At 39.7% G+C, this 13,934-nt stretch overlaps 1 protein-coding gene across 1 annotated transcript in view; it reads right to left on the reverse strand.

The window, feature by feature from the left end:
* Nucleotides 1-13,934, reverse strand: part of DOCK2 (dedicator of cytokinesis 2) — a 336,713-nt gene that overhangs the window by 280,544 nt on the left and 42,235 nt on the right. Inside the window, exons 16-22 of the mRNA XM_042453565.1 lie at nucleotides 13,354-13,426; nucleotides 13,149-13,252; nucleotides 9,769-9,952; nucleotides 9,575-9,672; nucleotides 3,660-3,749; nucleotides 2,598-2,698; nucleotides 291-425 (exon numbers count right to left, since the gene is read on the reverse strand). Of these exons, the coding sequence (XP_042309499.1) occupies nucleotides 291-425; nucleotides 2,598-2,698; nucleotides 3,660-3,749; nucleotides 9,575-9,672; nucleotides 9,769-9,952; nucleotides 13,149-13,252; nucleotides 13,354-13,426 (785 nt within the window). The remainder of the gene's footprint in view (nucleotides 1-290; nucleotides 426-2,597; nucleotides 2,699-3,659; nucleotides 3,750-9,574; nucleotides 9,673-9,768; nucleotides 9,953-13,148; nucleotides 13,253-13,353; nucleotides 13,427-13,934) is intronic.

Here is a 13,934-nt window from a genome sequence, read left to right on the forward strand (position 1 = left end):
TAACTAGTGCACGTTTCTGTTTTTTACAAGCTGCTCACAGGCAGAAGATGAAGGTAATGGCTCTTGTTTTGTTTGTTTTTGTATGTGTACAACATATCACAGATAACACTGTTTCTCTACTTGGAAGTTCCATTTAGCTGTTATAACAGTCCTATTTGCAATAGATTTAGCTAAAATGTCACCAATAGATGTGGATGATCACCTCAAACTCTGATGTCTCCAGATCAGCACTGTTTTCTGCTACACTTTAGTGCTTTTTCAAAAATAATTTTAAAAAATCTAATACTTACTGGGAAAACAAAGTCCTTGACCGAACAATGAACTTGAAGATATATTCCAGGGCTTTCAGGGTCCTTAGTATAGGTTCACACTGTTCTCCTCTGCTTGAAGTATCCAAGTAGGTCTTCAAGACTGTCATTAGTTTCCTGAAACAAGGAAAATGTGTTACAATAATAATAATAACTTTGCCACTCTGGATTTCTAGAGTGTGAAATGATAGATATATGTTGTAGATGGTGTAATGTGGCAGACTTGATTTTATTACTTTGTAATTCAAGAACAAATATTACACACTTCAACAGGAAAGAGCTATACTACCATGAACCTTTGTTTCTTGTTATTATTTCTATCTATCATACTGGATAGTTTTGGACAGTAGCCATAATCATTGCTCTGAGCAATATTACAAGTACAGTGTGGGGTTGGGAATTCTTGAAGCCAAGCAGTCCATTCCAGTGGTACTTAGGTCTGCAGTATTTAATTTGTGCAGCATGCAGAGCATTTTGACAAGGACAGTGTTAGTGATGATACTGATTATAAGGATAGGGTATGAGGTCTAGAAGTGTAGCTGAACATCACTGGCTCATTCCTATGAGGTAAAACAAGGAAATTTTAGTGGAAACAACATTTGCCATAGGGTCCATTCTAAAGATTTCTGTGCTCTTTTGCAAAACGAACAGGGACACTCTCCCCCTGTCCAGTTTCCTGTGTAGGACATCCACTGAGGTGACCAAAGCTCTCTCAGTCCCATAACAAGGCCTGAAGCCAGCCTGAAATGGAGCTGGGAGGCCACCACATGCTCTACAACTTTGTGCAATAAAGGAATATTGGAGAACAGCCAGTAGATATTCAGTATAGCTGGGTTGAGGGAGGGTTTTTATTTTTTAGTAGGGGCCTCACCATAGAGTGGAACTTTGCTTTGCTGCAGTGAGGCATCACTCCTCAGGGAATGGCTGAGTTACCCACTCAGCCAGTCCCTCTCTGCCTGCTTTTATAACCAAGAAGGGCAAGAATCCAGTGCACATGTGATGGTTCTCACTTCTCCATGAATCCTGTCTACATCCTGAGACTGCACAATTTCAAATGCATCCATTAACCTGCAACAAGCAGGAGCCAACAATATATCCAGCATCTGCATCAGAATGGATCTGAACAATTTTATCAGCAAAATGTCATACAAACTCTTAACAGAAGCTACTAAGTTGTTTGCACTAAGCTCTTGTGCAGTAGAGTGTAAAAAGGCCCCTGACCATACAAGAGAGCACTTCTGAATAACACTGTCCAAACACTATGGTGGTAGAAATGAATGATTTCTTCAACTTCACAGTGTAAGTTTTCCTATAGGCTCTGGCCTATGTTCAACTGAACTTGCTCCAACTTTTTCACCATCAGCACTCTAGTCTCCTTCCACTTGTTTCATCACCACCAGCTCCCTAGTGAACTAGGGGGCTCACTAGGTTCCACTCCATGTCAGCAAATGCTTAAGAATGACAGTTTCCACTGCCCTGGGCCACTTCCCTATTCCAAAGATCAGCCAGAGTTTCGACGGGGTCATGGTCACAAGGAACTTTCCAAGAGCCATTAAGAATCCATTTGGATCCATAAGTCTCTTGATGCAGACCATCTTAATTGGCTCCTCACCCCTGCAGAGGCTCTAATCCCAATGAGTCTAAACCCCACCAGATAATGATCGGTCCATGGCAATGGAACTTTAGAAAGTTCCTCCACACCCAGATCAACACAGTCCCAACCAGTGCAGAAAGCCAGGTCTACTTTATATGTCTAGCTCTCTAAGATCAATATGGAAACTCATAAAATATTGCTATTGAAAAAGTCATCTTCACGTAATCCATCAATGGTGAATCTACCAGGAAATTCAGCCCAATTTTATGTCAAATTATTATTAGAAGATAAGATCCCCAATGTAATCAGTATGGTGGTTGCCAGGTTTTTGTCTGAGGAGGTCAGGATCAGAGAATAGTTCACTTCTGTACTAGGGGGAAATGTCTGAAATAAGTTCTGTCTCTATGAATTGACTAATTGTTCCTTGTACTTTTAATTTATTTTATATTTTGTGAATTTGATTATGTTGGGTCTCTGGACTGATTGCAGCTTCTCATGGCATTTGCATTTAATACAAATGTTTTTATAAATTTCGACACTGAACTTAGAATATGAGAGCTCTACATACTCTCAGAAAGATTTCATATCGTCTTCACCACCTTCTCCATAGTGTTGAACCTGCAAATTTCTGAATGCTAGGTACATGTTCTGCATATGGCCTTTCCACATAATCACTGAAATTATCATCAACTTACTTGTATGCTAATGTTGCACTGAAGTGTTGTTGTATATAAGCCTCCAGTACAGTATTGAAATGCTGGAATTTTCTGTCCGCAATGAGACCTATTATATATATCTGTAACAGATAAATTAGATTAGTATTTTCACACACCAATAATACAACAATAGTTTAAGATATTAATAAAAGAAATTGCTTTTTGAAACAAACTCTTTAAAGAGCTTGGTCATATAGTTTAAAATATAAATAAAAGAAATTGCTAGATAATTTATTGATTTGCTTAAAGATAAAATGTTTCTACTTTATGGATGCAACACGTCAAAGTTTGCAGTCCTGAAGTGGGTAAGCTAAGAGGCATGCCTTATCATTTTTTCTTAAAAGAGACGTTAGTGAACAAAGGGAGAGAAGTATTCCAAGTAAGGGCACCTCCAGATGGGAAAAAAGTCTCTGGAAGTAACGAGAACTTCTGATTCTTTTCATTTTGATAGTAACTGTATATTTGCATCCAGTCTATTTCTTGAAACATGTCTTGTGTCCCTCCCTTTCCCTTCCCACTGCTCATGTGTTACATCCAATCTCATGAAGCTTTTCAGATACTGATTTTCACCAATTTCTACTGATTTTTTAAAAAATTATTACTCAGAAGTTATAGTCAAAGTGCTGAAGCGCTTTCACAATATTAACCATTAGGATCATTTTGGTTTAGTGCTAACATTCCTCTTTCTCTCATTTCATCTCTGCTGAATCTGTGTCCTGGAAACAATGAATGTGTTGACTTGCAGCAGCCATCTTTACTGCTTCTGAGACAGTAAGAACAAATTTACAAGTACACACAAGTACAGACACAAGTACAGATACTTCAGAAAGGGACAATTTAAACTGACCTGAGAACTGAAAATGAAAAGTCTTTGAAAATACTGGGACCTCCCAGGAAATACTTTAGAAGAAATAAGATGCCATGTGGATATTCAAAATAAAATTGGTTTGTACAGAAATAAAACCCAGGACTTCCAGAGACTGTTTTCTAACCTGGAGGCAGTCTTAGTCTATTTGTTTTATTGGATACAGTAACCCTTACCAGTGCATCGAAGACAAGAATGTCATATGCATCACTATGAGAATGTTCCATCATGATATTAAACAAGGCATCTAAAGTATCTTGGAGAAACTAAAGGGGGGAGGAAGGAAAAAAATGAACATGCATTTTAATCACTTTGTCACTGTGACAGGATAAAGATTCAGTGAAAAATATTTTGATTCTGTTAAGTGGAAAACATTCCACTTAGCCCCAGGGACAGTCTTTCATGCCTCAAAGGATCCATCCTTCTAGCCCTGTCACCTGCAGCTTCAACACAACTTTGAAGATTTATTTTAGTCATAGCATACAATTTATTCAAGCAAACACTGCAGTAAGCCTTATTTTTGTATTTAATGGTAATTATTAGTTCATGTTTATGTTGAAATAAACCTTTCTTTTTTTCCCACATAGTAAGACTATATGTTTAATCTTTGGATTGTCAGGGTTATATTACAACACATGTCCTTGTGATATGGAGACTCTTAAGGTATGATCAGCAATTGTTTTTAATAGTGGGTCACTTTAATGAAAAAGAAATAAGGCCTTGGTGAGTAATACCATCACAACCCTTGTCAAACTAACTAAGCCACAGAAACAGGTTAAGATGAGGCAGAAAAGAATGCAAGATATCTCTTTCCACTAGCAAACACAGTCTTAGTCATCCTCATTACACAGATTTCCAGTCAAATGGGGAAAACAGAATGGAGAATTCCAAAAGGAAAACAGATTCCCCCTTCCACTCACACCAACTCAAGTCTTTCCTGAAGTGTTGTGTCAGGGACCCCAGATGTCAGGAGGAAAGATCATTCACCAAATCTTTCAAGATGGCCATCATCAACCTCTGGGCTACCTGTGGTCAACCAGCATTCTAGCTTTTTAAAACTTTGCTCCCCAGATATTGTTGATACTGCTAGTCTCATTATCCCTGATCACTGGCTATGGTGGTTGGGGATAATGGCAATTGTAGTCCTATAATATATTGGAACCCAATGTTAGGAAAGGCTGCATAATACCCAGAGCAAATTCTCTGGTTGAAGGAAGTTTTTCAACCACATACTAATAATGAAATAGGTATCAAAAGCACAGCATTTAAACTTCAATATTTCAAATACATGATGATGATTAAAAGATAAAACAATATGTATTTTAAATGGAAAGAAAGCTCAATCTAGAAGCTGTCAGAGGAACAACTCTAAACTTGCTGCATAAGGCAAGCGCTCAAGAAAAAGCAAGGAACATTAAATGCAGCTCTACTACATAAAAACCCTCAATGTCAATATATTGCAAAGATTATGACAGCTTTTTTAAATGACTTATTTACAGATAAGATATTCCAATGCAGAAGCACAACAAAAAAGCCTCACAGAATAGCTTGGTCCAGTTGAATTTCCTTTAAACTCTATTAAATATATGGTTACTAGCAGAAGAATAAAAGTTCATAATGTTATGTTCTGCCCTAGACATCCTAGAATACCAGTATGGCAGGTACCTCATTCATGCAACTTCCTTTCTGTGGAACCTAATATTTTTTAGTTTCCCTACTCAGCACAAAGCAGGCACTCATTTGCACTTTGAAAAACAAACTATTATACATTCACATTTCTCCATTAACACAAATATTACAGGGTAAGCTATACTACCCTTGAGTGCAAAGATTAATATAATTTTCATGTACATGAACAGGGATGGGGAAAATAAATTGATGGGTTTTATCATCATGGAAGCATATTATTTTCATTTGTACAAGCAAAACCAAGTTAACTTTCAAATTGGCCTTGATATTTTGCTTACTATGAGTTAATCTTGCATTAAAGTCTTGAATCAAGGGATCTGTGATTGTTACAAACTGCCATGCCCAGAATGTTGATAAGTTTGGAGAGTGCTAAAGCAGTAGCTCTCTGATTCTACTTTAATCAAGGTAAGTGTCCCAGAAGGATATTAGTGTGAAGCTTCAGATCAAGAGAAAATGAATTATACTTGCTGTGTAGCAGAAGTGCTGTTGCCTTTCCTTGCAGTATTTTCCACCCACACAGCCTAACTTCCTTCAGCACTGAAGCTGATATGGGGGGTAAAATACTTGGGGTGATGGAGTGTAAGGGTGAGAATCAACCTCCTCACCGAAGTGCTCATTATGATGTACTTGATACATGTATCACTTGACACATGAACATAGCATGTAAACAAGCATGGCTGCCCAGACCACATCTAGTGTATCAAGCATGTACAAAAAGCCTGTCTCCATCAACACTAGCATCACTGAGAATGTGTAAGCCTTCAGGAGAGAGCATTCAGTGAAGAGAAACAAAATGGCAAGTGTTTTGTTTTGTTTGAAAATATGTCTGTCCTGCTATATAGATTGGAGCTGATGTTGTATTTGAATGGCACTTGGCTGTCCTGATCTTTCAAAACACATGCAATGAAACCCAACAGGTCAGCAAACCTAGGGGAGAACAAATTCTTACAGATCAGAATTCTAGCTCTCAGTCCTAAATCAGTGCTAAACTAACAGCCTAAGTGAAGACAGGCAAAGTGACTCCAGACACTTCATCCAACCAGGTATTGTGATACAAACCATTCCTTTGCCCCGTAATCAAGATCCGAATAATTGAAGATCTTCAAAACTACATTTTCAACGTATCTTTGCAACTCCCAATACAAGTCCCAGAATCCCCTAAGCCAGAAAGGGCACTGAAATCTGACAACAGCAAGAGGACTCAGGGGAGACTAGCAAAGCAGAAACACACTAGGATTGGGGCAAAGCCAAAAAAGAGGAGACAGACCTTCCATTCCCTCACCTGAGTCATTTGACAATTGATGTACGGATGCCCCCTTTCTCCACCAGTGGCAGCCAGAAGCTTCTATCTCAATGTAGCAGATCCCAAGTTTTAGTCCTTGGATAGCTTGTTTAAATTACAGGCTAAAACCCAGAGCAGATTCACCAACCCACTGATATGGGACTCGCCCATTATCCCTGTTTCTTATAGATTATAGCTACCGTTCCTCAAGTGCACCTTTATCCATCCAGAGGATGCTTAACGGTTAGAAATAAAAGTACAACATGTATTCCTGACATTACAATGCAAGTTAAAATTCCTAGATACTAACATGAAAGCATACAATATTTCAAAATCCAGTCAATATGAAAAATTAAAATTGATGATCTCATTAAAATTGTAATAAGAAGTATATGAGCCATATAGTCAGAAACATGTTTAAAAGGTGAACGATTTATAAGATCTGAAGAGAAACCAGAGTAAAAACTAAAAGGCATCATTCATCCAGTCAAAAAAGTTTGTACATTTCACAGGGGTAGTCTAAAAATATGCCTGTTAACACCTCCGAAGCAATTTAAATATCCTTGTCCTCCTCTTCCTTGAGTCAGGTATGTCAGATATTCCCAGGGGATGGTAGGGCTTTAATCACCCAGACCTGGATAAAGCACCTCAACATTTAGTCCTTTCCTCTGCTAACTGTGACACTGGTAGGAGAGCCAAGGCATTTGAAATCAATGTAATCTCTCATATCAGACCAAGTGACCAAGCTGTATACTCTATTGTCTACTGCTATTTCTCATGTCTGGACAAAACACCCTACTCCACTTTGAACATGTTCAGAGAAGGGCAACCAAAATGATCAAAGGCTGGAAACCAAGCCTTGTGAGGAATGATTTAGGAGATTGTCACATGCGGACAAGATAGGGATAGGATCACTCCCCTGTCCTTATCCCATCTGTGAACCGACTGAAAGTGACTGCATGAATCACTGTCACATGAAAGCAGGCTGAAAAGTGCTTTCAGACTTGGTAATATCGGGTTCTTCTATTATTACAAAAGACTATAAATTACAGGAAAAAGCACTTTCGGCTGATGACTGAAAGTGCTTTTCAGCTCGCTTGCATGTCCAAGGAGCCCTGGTGGCGCAATGGTTAAATGCCTGTACTGCAGCCATTCACTCAAAACCACAAGGTTGCGAGTTCAAGACCAGCAAAAGGGCCCAAGCTCGACTCAGGCTTGCATCCTTCCGAGGTCGCTAAAATGAGTACCCAGACTGTTGGGGGCAAATTAACTTACTTGCTAATTAGCTTACTTGCTGTTCACCGCTATGATCTTTGGAATAGCGGTATATAAATAAAACAAATTATTATTATTATTAAGTGATTTGCACTATCACTTTCACTTGTGATTCCCAGGTGGCTGAATGATGGGTTCAGCACACTTTGCGAGTGAAAGTGATTCATGCAATCACTTTCACTGGCGCTTCTCTGCTGGGTCAATGCCAGGTCATGTGTGAAAGTCCTTCCCATGATTGGGCAGGAAGGACAAGATAGGGACAGGACAATGACAACCCCCCCTCCTCTGACAATCTCCTTAGACAGTTGGGTATGATTAGCTTGGAGAAGAGAAGAATGATGAAAAAAGAAAAATGACATGATAGCCATCTTAAAATAGCTGAAGATATCTCATGTAGAAGATGGAGCAAGCTTGCTTTCTAATGCTCCTGAGATAGAACATGAGCCAATGGATTCAAATTACAAGAAAAGAGATTTCACCTAAACATTAGGAAAAAAATCATCGTAAGAACTATTTAACAGTAGGAGACCTTGTGGGGCTGATGGAGTAACTTTCTTTGTAGATTTTTAAACAGAGGTTTGATGGGCATTATTAAGGAGTGTTTTAGTTGTGTAGTGCTGCATGACAAGATGGTACCTGCATCCCCTTCCGACTCTAAAATTCAGTGATCAGTGAGTTCTTTCCACGCTCCATTTCACATCTTATGCTAGGGAATAGACTGACACAACTGAGAGTACAAACCAGAGATGGGCAAGTTGCAATCCACTGTCAAGAACTTGTTGAATTGGCTAGGGCTCGTGGAAGCTGCATCACAACAACATCTGGAAGGCTACTAATTCCCATTCATGCATAAGCAACTGAGAGAAAACAGTTCCAGTGTAAGCAACTGTCAATGAAATGTTTCTTGTATGAATTTTGGAAGGAATCTTAGAAGTAGTACTGCTTTTCTTAATTGGTCTACTGAGGGAATATTTTTCCAATGAGGAGCCAAGAGACAACACAATTTCACAACAAGGCATTTTATAAACTTCCTCTCAAATTAAACTATGCAAAGAAAAGAGCAGGTCCACAAACTGAATTAGGCAAAGTGTCTGCACTTTTTTTTAAAAAAAATGGACAAATAATTACATACTAGTATTATGAACTCCACACAATATGTTATTGTTATTTTTCTTAACTACCCTCAAGTCGACCTCAGCTATTGGTGACCCTCTGAATGTGACATCTCCAAAACACCCTAACTGCTACCGCTTTACTTAGGTCCTGCAAGTTCAGCCCTGTAGCCTCTCTGATTGAGTCTAAGCATCTGACATGCACTCTTCCTCTCTTTCTAATGTCTTCCACCTTTCCTATCATTGTTTGCCTTTTCTAATGAGTCATGCCTTCTGCTGATGTAGCCAAAGTACAACAGCTTCAATTCAGCCATCTGGGCTTCCAGGGAGAGTTCAGAGTTGATCTGAATATATACCACAATATGGCAGGTACTGTAAATTCTTAGAGAGGCCAGAATGTCGCTAGCAACAGCAGCACAAATAACAAAAATCTGGAAGAGTGGTAACTTTCTCAGTGTGAGGAAGACATCACCTCCTATATTCATAATATACCATGTAATTAGCAATGGCAGTGAGTGACTTCTATAAAAGTGGAATGGTGAATCTACTGTAGATTTTAATCCCAACTAATGCAAATTTAGCATCTTGGACAGCTCATTTAAAGCACAGATTAAAAATATAAAGGTACTGAGACACTGACATGGAAGCTATCTGCTGCCATCCCTATTTGGAAAGTCCCCACATTTAAATTAAATTATTGCTGTTTTTAAAAGCACCACTAAGCAAGAGATACCTTCACAATTTCTTCTCCATCCACAATCTTCAGTTTTTCTAGGTTTTCCTGCAAGAGCTCAGGCTTCATACGCCACTTCAAAAGGCCCAGTAAACCCACTGCAAAGAAGAGCAGTAATATATTCACATACACATAGGGAAAGTTTACTTTTCAAGTGCAGCATGGAAACCCTGGTCAGAACCTTATACTCTTACCATTTTGAGTTAGCTTGGTTGAACAAACAAGAGTTGAAATGGCAAAAGAATCCCTTGAGCTCACATACAGCCCTCCCACACTGCTTGAACTCCGACTTAAAGTTGAGGTTTTAGATTCGACATGATGGCGTGAGCAAGGGAGGCTCAAGTAAGCACCAGCATCTTCCATTTTCTTACTGTCACCCTTGAAAACAAGGCATTAATGAGATTCACTGGAATTAATTTAATTTACATATATATCTGCTGTAATTTAGTTATACTAAGTTCCAGATGGGCAACATTTAGAAAAAAAACACAACTCTTTCTTTTTAAAAAAAAAATGGTCAGAGCATTTTATCCCACATACAACTCTCTCCCATAGCACAAGTCACTTTTCAAACTCAGTGATGAAATATAGGCATGAGGAGAGGCACCATTTGCACTGTCAACTGAGACTACCTTGGCTGCCATTCTTCCTTAAGTTCTTCTATATTTCAGGACTTTTTTATATAAACTTATTAATGATCAGTTCCAACTAGAGTAGACCAACTAAATCAAATGTTTAATGGTACAAGTCACACTGAATTAAGAAGTCTTCTTTAATTAGGAGTAACAGTAAGATTTAGGTCTACGTGTACATGAAGTATAGACCTCATGAATTTGCACTATGATATTGAACCACTGAGATCAGCCTTAGCATGCTATGTTGCATTATGATGGACATTTCCATGGGAACCTGCCCAGAATTAAAGAATTGTGCCAGTGGTTATCTTCCAGGAGCTCCCAGAGTTTGGATGAGTGTGCATACATGCCTTCAAGTTGACTGTTAACCTATGGTGAGGTGACCCCATGAATTTAATGTTTTCTTAGATCAGGAATACTCAGAGGTGGATTGCCAGTTCCTTCCTCTGAAATATAGGCGTGATACAGAGTGCCAAAAAGAGGCACCGGGGAGGTGCCTCTCCTTGCTCTGCAGCAGCAACCAAATTGTGCGACGCTGCTGCGCAGCAAGAAAGGAGAGCACAGAAGCGGCTCCTTTTTGTGGTGTACTTGCACCACACCAAAGCACCAGCGACGGTGCGATGATGTGCTAGCGGCGCAGACCTGTTTGGACGTTGCGCTGCTGGCACGTCATTGCTGAGGCACCATCTGGATAGTGCTGCACGGCTGCGGCACATCCATGATGTGCTAGGGTTGCCGGGCATGTGCACGCCCCACCCCCGAGCAATCCTAACATGTCATGGGCGCGCCACAAATGGACAGTCTGTACCGGGCCAAAGCCTGTAGTGGCAGTCTCTCATCCAAATACTAACCGGGGCTGATCTTGCTTAGCTTCCAAGGACAGATAGGATTTGGCGCCCTTGGGGTGTTTAGAGATGGGTAGCATTCAATAAAAGGTCTATCTAGTGTTGCCTTTACGGAATGTTTTTCCCCATTGTGTTTTTCTTCCAATTTTGGACACAGGTCAGGAATTTTATTATCCAAGACTTTTAGTTGTGATGACATGATGTTTTTATTCGTCGCCTTCTCTTGTGTACATTATTTTACATGGTTCTGCTGCTGTACCATTTTAAATGACGAACGTACTGTGGGTTTTTCACTGTTATTTTGTAGAGATATTTTAAATTGGAAATAAATGCACAACTGTGGTGCCCATATATGTGCTTCCTCTTTTGCAGCCAGAGCTTAGCCAAGGTATGTAGGGTAGCCAAAAACAGAAGAAGAAGATAAGAGGAGGTAGAGAAAGTTGACTATATTGCTGAAACAACTGTGAAAATTAATCTCCCACTCATTTCTTTGAGCAGCTTCTTCTTCCCGATTTAGAACTCAAGTGTAGGCTCAGCCCAGTGGGACTGCCAGCATCAGTCACAGATGTTCTATAATTTCTTTTCTTTCTTTTTGTTATTTGTTCTGCTCCTATGACTCATTAAACCTTCCCAGACATTATCAAGTTGGCCACTTATACTGACTTAAACCCTTGAGATATGTTTGTTCACCAAACAAATAATGTTATTTTAAAATGCTGCTTTATCACCACAAGCTTTGGAGAAAGCAGGTTGTCAAGGCTAGAACTAGGACCAGATTACCCACAATGTAACAGGAGCAAAGACACTGTTCCCAACTGAAAGCCTGCCCCTTAAGCCTTTAACTAAAAGACCAAAGCATTAGAGAGAAGGTGGCTGCCATTCTGGTCCAGCTCCCACTGATCTTTGTTTTTAATGATCAAAACACCTTTGCTTTTAAATAGGAACAACTTGCCCTGAAGACCAATTCCTGACATTCTTTTGCTCCTGCCCAGTTTTGTCTTTTAGGGTCAGGCTTAACTTGGGAACTGGGCAGTGATGAAGGAAGACATCACATCCATTAACCTGATAATCCAGACACTGCTATGCCATGGGATGCCATGAGCTGCTGTAGATGCAGTAAATGAGGTGACACTTGAACTTCTAGCCAGGATGAAGACCAATTGCCACCTGTTCTGATGCCGCACTAGCAAAAGAAGAGCTCAGAAAGAGGTTCTAGGACTCAGTGTAATGTGCTTTGAAATGTTTTTAACCATTTGGGACCAATGCCAGGAGAAAGGCAAATTTATAAATTATATAAACAAATAAAGGTTCGTGTGTTTGTCTCCCTCCCTTCACTTGGACTCTGGAGATAATGGAAGGAGACCTTTAGCCTGAGATGGAACAGAGCCCAACTGGACCTAAGGCAAGTGGAATAATAAGGGAGTGAATAAGAATCTCCTGGGACTCCGGGACTCCACATGGCAGGGGGGAAATATGGTGATAGATAAGTACAATGAGAACTGAAAGGCTGGAAGGAGCAGGGAGGCTTCTGCCAAAGTGGCACAGAAGCCTCTTCATGTAAAACATTTTCTCCAAATCTGAATTTCCAGTTGGGTGCATTAGAAGTAGGAATGCTGTGTTTCTGGAACTGCTCCAGGGCCACAACCAATGTGATCCGGCAAGAAGAGGAAAGAGTGGCACAAACTTGTGTGAAGGTGCTGAAGATGGAGCTGTGTGTCCCATGCATAAGCTATCCTGCTGCCCTTAAGTGTGGTGGAGTACACTGCCCATGCCATGAATGCAGAAGGAAGATTCAATTGTCAGCCCAGTAAGCTATTGTAGGAAGGTGGTGAATGAGTGATGGCCACCGCATCCCACATCTCAAGGAAATAAATGAAATAAATAGATAGATAAATAAGGAGCAAAATGCCTCATTCAGGCCCTGAAAGTTATAAATTCATACTAGCACATTAAATTCCCATTGGCATAATCCAGAGAAAATTAACCCAAGCCTTCTTTAAGAATTTTTGTAATATTTTGACAGAACCATGGGTGGTTGCCACTAGATTATACAAAGCTACATGAAAATCAACATGGTGCATTAGATAATTATACCTTTAGAACTGCCAAATCATGAAAGCCATCATGTAGAGTTGTCCCATCCTCCTTCATTAACTTTACATAGGCCATGGCAAAATTCTTTTCTCCTTTGTCTTTAGCTGCACAACACAGAATTTGGTATTACTAGTTTCTTTTCCAAGAATAGTTACACTTCTCTAATTTTGCATACAGAAAACAAGTAATGAAAAAGTTTACTTACACTCCTGAGATGACCGATGTCTAAACATAAAGCGCAAATGAATTCTCTGCATGTCCTCAATGGGCAACGCTACCTGTTTAAAGAAACAGTATCAGAAATCAGCAGCTATATCCTAGCTTTTGATGTATCCTTCCAGCATTACCACTGGCTATGCTGGCAGTCCATCATCATCTGGAGGGCTATCCAGTCCCTGCCTCTGTAAAAGGATAAGGAGCTGGATGTGTTTAACCTAGGGGAAATAAGCTTAAGCGGTGACATGACAGCCATGTTCATATATTTGAAGGAATGTCATATTGAGGATGGAGCAAGCTTGTTTACTGCTGCTCCAGAGACTAGGAGAAGGGATAGTTAATTCAAATTATAAAGTAAAGGAGATTTCATCTAAACATTAGGAAGAACTTCCTAATGGTAAGAGCTGTTTGACAGTGGAACATATTCCCTCAGAGTGTGGTGAAGTCTTCTTCTTTGGAGGTTTTTAAAATCTGTTAGATGGTCATCTGCTTTGATTGTGTCTTCCCACATGACAGGAGGTTTGACTGGACAGCCCTTGTGGTCTCTCCCAACTCTATGAATTCTATAGA

The sequence above is a fragment of the Sceloporus undulatus genome, chromosome 2 (assembly GCF_019175285.1).
Source record: "Sceloporus undulatus isolate JIND9_A2432 ecotype Alabama chromosome 2, SceUnd_v1.1, whole genome shotgun sequence".
In the NCBI taxonomy this organism is placed as follows: Eukaryota; Metazoa; Chordata; class Lepidosauria; order Squamata; family Phrynosomatidae; genus Sceloporus; species Sceloporus undulatus.